The sequence below is a fragment of the Meleagris gallopavo genome, chromosome 11 (assembly GCF_000146605.3).
Source record: "Meleagris gallopavo isolate NT-WF06-2002-E0010 breed Aviagen turkey brand Nicholas breeding stock chromosome 11, Turkey_5.1, whole genome shotgun sequence".
NCBI classification, from domain to species: Eukaryota; Metazoa; Chordata; class Aves; order Galliformes; family Phasianidae; genus Meleagris; species Meleagris gallopavo.
The window spans coordinates 10055444-10062673 of NC_015021.2; the positions used below are offsets into that span (position 1 = coordinate 10055444).

The 7230-nt window shown below is 48.4% G+C and overlaps 1 protein-coding gene across 1 annotated transcript; it reads left to right on the forward strand.

Moving 5' to 3' along the window:
• The first annotated feature begins 577 nt into the window (after positions 1–577).
• On the forward strand, positions 578–4332 carry A4GNT (alpha-1,4-N-acetylglucosaminyltransferase). Its single transcript, XM_003208986.3, has 3 exons — positions 578–823; positions 1735–2184; positions 3144–4332. The coding sequence occupies exons 1-3, from the start codon at positions 719–721 to the stop codon at positions 3753–3755; spliced, it is 1167 nt and encodes a 388-aa protein (XP_003209034.2). The 5' UTR covers positions 578–718; the 3' UTR covers positions 3756–4332.
• The last annotated feature ends 2898 nt before the right edge of the window (positions 4333–7230 follow it).

Genomic DNA, 7230 nt, shown 5'->3' on the forward strand with positions numbered 1-7230 from the left:
AAAAAGCAACCTTCTATTTTCTATGCATTGGCAATGGGAAACAGCAAAATTTGCTATGCAGCACGGAAAGCCATACTTATGGGAGCAGCCATTGCTTTAATATTTAATTTGATGAGATGTAGCTCTGAAAAATGGAGCGAGAGCTGTCACAGCTTCAAGCTCAGTGCTTCCAGGGGAATTTCCATGGGGTTCTCTACACAGCAGACTTATCTATATTCCGGCTGGGTGACATGGTAATGCGTCTTATTAACTAACCAAGCACACAGTCTCATTTCCTACCATTCCTTTTAATTAATCAGTCTTCAAACACATTCAGGAGATCACTTGGTCTGAGTTGTCATTCAATGCAGCTTCCTTCCATCAGACCCTGGCTCCAGGGTGATAGCTGGTCCCCACAGAGCAGATGTGGCTGCTCCCACGCAGCCTGGTGTCATCTCAGGAGGGATTTCCCTACACTGTGAGCCTGTAGATGCAGTTCAGCGAAGGTTCAATCTTGCATCTCACCAGCCAGAGCTCCCTGGTGCTGTATGGGCTTGTGCTGCAGTGAGACTAGGATTGAAGAGCAGGGCCGTGCTGATGCAGGCTGGAGATGTCCAAAACCTGTCCATTCTTTGTCCTTTTAGGTGGGCCCCATTGGCCTCACACCATCTCTTGGGCTGAGAAAGTAAAGCCACTTTTTCTCTGAGCATCCATCTGCTGCCTTCAGAAGTCTCCTTGCATGATCCAGACAGTTTGGGTGTCTTCCTCCAGGAGCTGGGCTTCTAGGAGGCCTGATGGCCAACGAACAAGCTGGAAATGTGGATTTATCAGAACTATAATCCAGGTATCTTCTAACTCTTTGCTTGCACAAAGCTGTGTGCTTTCTGTCCTCTATCTGCCTTCTGCTGGTTCTTTCATCCCTGCGGGATCTGAGTCCCTCACAGCCTTTGGGATAAAAGCTGAGATGTGAGCAGACTGGGAGAGACTTTAGTTCCTATGTGCTCATGTTCCCTTTGGCTGAGACGTCCAAAGCTATAATTATGGTCTCCCCATTGCTGGCACTCATAGTCCCCTGAGATACTTAACTCCACCACACCTCGGGTTTACGGTTCTGACATCCCAAGGACACCTACTTATGGACAAGCACATGTTGGCATGATGTTCCAAAGCTTGAGAACCATTCACTACACTAGCCAACCCCAGGGTGAGGTGCCAAAATCTCATCCCCTCTCACGCTTGGTCTTTTCCAACTCAACAACTGCATGGCTGTGCCACGAGATGTAAGCATGTGTCCCTTTTTCAGGACTTCTCCAAGTCTCCAGTTTCTGGTTGGGGGTGAGGAGTTGAAGCTACACAGCACTTCATCCCTCTGGCAGTGCCCACTGCACTGCGAGGTTTCATGTCAGGTTTGTCCTAGGGAAAGGCATGAGTATCACACTGCTGGCTTCATACAATCATAGAATCATTAAGGTTGGAAAAGATCACTGAGATCATCAGGAGCAAATGACAACCCATCCTCACCATGCCCACTGACAAGGTCTGTCCCTCAGTGCCACATCTCCACAGCTCCTGAACACCTCCAGGAACAGTGCTATGGGGGAAAGGCATGAGTATCACTATGCTGCCTTCCTGCTAAGAGTAAAGGCATGATCATGCTACCTTCATGCCACACTTTCCAAAGCTAGTCCAACAACTTCCAGTCCTGCTAAGCCATAACACAGATACATATTTTTGCTTTTCCCTGTTTCTCCTTAGCATATATGTCTGAGGCATCACTTCAAAGCCCAAGGGAAAACAAGAATGTTGAAGAAAATCCACATATGCCTCTGCTTCTTCTTCGTCTCCGGCATTTTGTACGAGATCTCCTTGCTATCCGGCTGCTTCTTCTCCTGTATGCCTATGCCCAAGCAATTCCTGACACCTGAGCAGGTCCTCAACCTGGGCAGAAGCATCATCTTCCTGGAGACGACGGAGCGCCTGGAACCACCACCACTGGTGTCCTGCTCCGTGGAGTCTGCTGCCAGGATCTACCAGGACAGGCCCATCATCCTCTTCATGAAGGGGCTGACAAATGACACCGTGTTGGACTCAAACTCCAGCTACACGGCCTTCTCGCTTTTATCTTCTATGAAGAATGTCTTCCTTTTTCCTCTCCAGATGGAAAATGTCTTCCAGGAGACCCCTCTTCTGCAGTGGTACAACGAGGTGAGGGTCGTGATGAGGGGGAAGTAAGGAAATGTTGAAATGATGCTGGGAAAACTCTACAGAAGGCTTGAAATGAAGGGAGGAGCGCAGGCTTGGCAATGAGAAACCAGCCACTTTCATTGTTCTGGTTCAGAACGTGTTTATTTTTGCCATGTTTTGCAATGTATTCATCTATCTATTTACTGAACATAATATCAGCAATTTCCCACTATCTGGAGAATCAGATTTTTGGCAAACAGAGCGTTGGTAAAAATAGATTGCACATGTGTTTTGATAAAACAGCACTTAATAATCTTACTCAACAGAAGCTAGTCCGCCCGAGTCCTCTGAGCACTTATTAAGGCTGCCACACACTGATACAGCCCACAGGAGATTAGATGTGAGAGAGATTTCAGTTTTTGTAACCGCAATGTCCAAACCCAAGGTGAGATCTCGCAAGCTCCACCCTGAAAACAAGCTCCTGGCAAACCACTTGTAATAAGCTTTTGTCAGGTTTGTTTGGCTCCATCTCCCTGCAGGACAAGTGATGAAGCTGGATTTCCTTCAAACTCTTCCTTTTCCTGAGGAAGAAATAGCTCCCCAAACTAATAAAGTCTATGGAAACCTGCAGGCATGTTTGGAAGATCTGAGAGTGATAAGGAAGGGAACATTTAAAGTGGTTTCAGGTTCAGTAATACAGCAAGCAATGATTCATGGCATCATTGGTTTAACACTGTGAGTTTTCAAAAAACACAAAGTGAAATGTTCACTTACATTAACAAAGCATTGCTCTACACTGCACTATTATCTTTTTTTTTTTTTCCAATAAAATTCAATAGCTGGAGGAAGGAAAGGCAATCAGTGACATTTGAAGGCACGGGGACTGCTAATGTAGGAGTGTTTTATGGTGCAGTTCATATCCTGATGGGTGGATGGGTGGTCATTCTCCAAGCATCACTGTCTTGCCTTTCTGACTGCAGGTAGACCCCGAAGAGGAGAAGAACTGGGTCCATGTCAGCTCTGACGCCAGCAGACTGGCCCTCATTTGGAAGTATGGAGGCATCTACATGGACACAGATGTCATCTCCATCAGGCCCATCCCCGAGGGAAGCTTCCTGGCAGCACAGAAGTCAAGGTTTTCCAGCAACGGGATCTTTGGTTTCCCTGCCCATCACAAATTTATTTGGGACTGCATGGAGAATTTTGTTCTCAAGTACAATGGGAACATCTGGGGGAACCAGGGGCCCTTTTTAATGACGAGGATGCTTAAAGCCATCTGCAATCTCACAGATTTCAAAGGCGTTGAGGATCACAGCTGTCAGAACATCTCCTTCTTAAACCCACAGCGTTTCTATCCCATCCCGTACCCAGCCTGGAGCCGCTACTACGATGTATGGGACAAAGTCCCTGACTTCAACCACTCCTACGCTCTGCACTTGTGGAACTTCATGAACCGCAACCGCAAAGCTGTGGTTGCTGGGAGCAACTCGCTGGCTGAAAAGCTGTACAAAACCTACTGCCCCAGCACTTATGAGGACCTGATCCAAAACGCGGAGCTCAGGGTCTTCACAAGCTATGAGGACTCTGTGTGATGTGTAGGAAGAAGGAAGGAGTGATTCTTCCAGACTGGCCCCGTTGGTGTCAGCAGCTGGCTCTGCAGTCAAAAGACCTTTGCATAACCACTGCCCATGCTCCTTTAGGCTGCTAAGGAACATACGCATTGGATGCAGCCTGCAGAGACATCATAACAACACTTTTGCGTGAGAGGTTTAGGAAATTTGGTTTTATTTCTTTAGAGGTGCTCGTGAACCAAACCTTAATGAGTCAAAGGGACTTGTGGACCTTTCTCTGAGCTTTGTGAAAGGAGGTGCTCGTAAAAAGACCTGCTGCCTTCCTAGGATGGATTTCAGATGCTCCTCTTGACAGAATTGTTGGCTACACATCAGACAAGTTGCCAGCACAATGGGCCTTGGGGTGGGCTGAGGCCTCCAAGCAGGTGTAATGCACGGGGATTGGATGGCAGGGGATGGAGGACAGTAACTGCTAATGAAGAGTAGCCCAAACTACTGTCTTCTCGTTAATCTGAGCTTTTCTCACATGAACTTTATACCCTCCATTTTCGAGAGGGACATATCAGTGCAAGTTAAAATAAAATGGATAGTAAACCACCACAACCTCTGAGCTTGCTTTCCCCTGGAAAAAGATTCCCTTTTTTTGACATATTTGCACTCTCACACATCTTCTTTGGCTCCTTCAGAATGAGGCTGCCCTTCCCCAGGCTCTGTAGTCAGCTCTGGCTGCAAAGTGTTGCATCTCCTGAAGAGGAGGTGCTGAGGCACCAAGAACTGATGGGACTTGCCTACTGGCACTCCCATATCCCATTGAAATAATGGGTTTCTGTTACCAGTAAAATGGAGAATAACAGCCCTAGAAAGCCCTTTCAGGAGGTGTTAGGAAGGTCACCTTTTTCTTCCTCATAGCTGTCACCTATTTCTTCCTCATATCTCTTTTAGGTTCCCACTTTGCATTTTTGTCTCCTTCCCTCTCACTGGCATCCCGCTCACCCTGAAGGTGCTGGTTCCCACGTGGAACTATTGCCCAAAGCCAGGATTCCCATGGGCACATCTCCCCATCAGCCTCTCTGAGCTCCCTCCATGCTGCCCCATTCTTGGGGCCATCCAGAGGGGAACAGAATAAGGGAGACCCCATCTAATCCCATCAGAGCACCCAGCGACCTTATATTCTTCAGGAAAGCAATGCATTCTCTTGCACTGACGTTTATTTTCTTCCCATAAGAGTAATGCAAATCCACCCAACTCCCAGCTTGCAAATCTCTTCTGCGTCTGTCTGAGCAGCTGTTTTTAGGTTGGGAGCAGAGAGGCGGGGGCGGATGGCTTGCCCGTCGTAGAATGTTTGCCATCTGTACAATGCTATCTTCTGTAAACACAGCAGCTAATGAGCATGCTGCAATCTGCAGCCTGCTTTCTGCAGCTAGAAGTGGCAGCAGGACCGATAGGGAGAAGAAAGCTCTCCGCACACTTGGGGTTTATGCATTTGGATGGTGGGTTTGGGTCTCCATCCAACCCCATGGGCTCAGCCCCATCCTCCAGTGAGCACTCAACTCAATCAGTGCACACTGAGGGCCCATTTGAACTCAATCAGTGCACTCTGAGTCCATGCTGAGGGCCAGCAGAGGCCATGGGGGACATTTTGCTGCTTCTTTTCCTGAGGTGCAGCTCACACAGCTCAGCACAGGGCAGTGGGTTTCACGGCGCTGCCCACAGACGCAGAGTTTTGCCCAATTTGGGCATCGGAGGCTGCTTTTTCTCCCTGGTTTTAAGTGTCACAAGATGGGGGGGAGCAGGGGAGGAGTGTAGGGTTACAGCACGGAAATCCTCCCTGTCTGCAAGGATTCAAGCAGTCTCTCGTTGCTCCGGGCTGCTTCTCGCTGCTCTGATCCCATTCTTGTCCCTACCCTTGTCCCTGCTCCTCAGTTTCTCTCTCTGTCTCTAGCAACAAGTGAGTATTTGCCTTTTTTTTTTTTTTTTTGGTCATTTTTCTGCCCTGACTTTTCAAACTCCTACTTATGGGACGGGAGGAGCGGCAGTGGGGGACGTGCTGCTCCAGCTCTCAGCTCGTTAGCTCACGCGAAAAACATTTCCGAGGCTCTGCTTAGCCGCTTTCCTGCAGGAGGAGAGGCTGACGAAGGGAGGGAAGTAAATGCTGCCTGTGGGCAAGGTCTGGAGGAGTGGGGGGGAGCTGCTCCAGAGGGCATCAGCAGCGGCTGGGTCCCCTGACCCTGCATCTCCCAGTGCCAGCGGAGAGCAGACAGATGCTGGCACCTAAGAGTTCAGGAAGGGTGGAGGAGGATAGAGGGAGAGAATTCCTTGCCAAAGGATGAGAATTGTAGGGAAGAGAACCAAGCAATAGCCTGGTCCAGCAGCCATGAGCTGGGACGGCAATCTTTTTGAGAGCTGTCTCCATCAGCACTATGATGGAGTTGGCTTTTGCACAGTGGAATGGAAATGGTGCATGTAAATGCACTGACTGTGTAAGCTTGGCTGTGTGGCCCTAGCTGCTACCTCGGGGATGGATTTGCATCCCTTATGGCTGGTGTCTTCTTCATCCAGCACGCACAATTTGAGTCGTAGTGGATGAGTGTCAACACATTGCTTCCACTGGGGATGGTGAGGGCAGTTCTGACCAGCAGGTCCATCATATCAGTGGGTGCTACGTTGCATTGCAGCATGGAAGTCAGAATACTTTTACACCAGCTGGGCAGCCATCCCAGGCAAATTCAAGAAAGAACTGAAGGAAAATAAACCTTCAGAGCTGGGTTACTGGTTTGCTGCAGTGGTTGCACCATTGGAGACCTCGTATCTGGCATTTTGTATGAGGAGGAAGGAAAACCCATCAGGCATGCCTGAAACAGGCAGTGGGGCAATCCCAGGCATGCTGCTAAGCAGCAGGTCCTGGTTAAACACTGCTCCTTTGGTGTGTGAAACCCTTGTTAATATTAACAAGGTTGTGTAACACAGCCTGCGGTTAGGGGATCGTTGGAGGATTGTAAAGTGTTCCAGGAACAGGGAAATACCTGGGGTGGGGGTATTGTGGTCACTGCTGTTGCTTGGTCACCTTTCCACATTTCCAGTGGTGCAGAAACTTGGTCTGGTTTAGCAGAGGTTAATTCATGCAACAGAGCCTCACCTACAGGAGCTGTGTGCTGCTCCCATGCAGATCTACGCAATTTGCAGCTATGAGTCAGGGCTATATTTAGACCTCTATATATATATGTATACATACATTCCTACTCAGGCATATCCTCTTTGTCTGATGCAAGGAATCAGGTTGTTTGACGCTGCAGTGCTGCTAATGGTATAAGCATGGGACTACCCTAAAACACGTGAATTCCAGTGTTTGGGTAAAGGGATTTACAGACTCATTCACAACACTTTATTTTAAAGAGTGGCAGTTTTCTGAAAACTTTCCCTTACCAAAAGCAGATGGTAAATAAACTGGAATCCTTCTCCTTCCCCTTCCCCTTCCCTTCCCTTTCCCCTTTTCTTC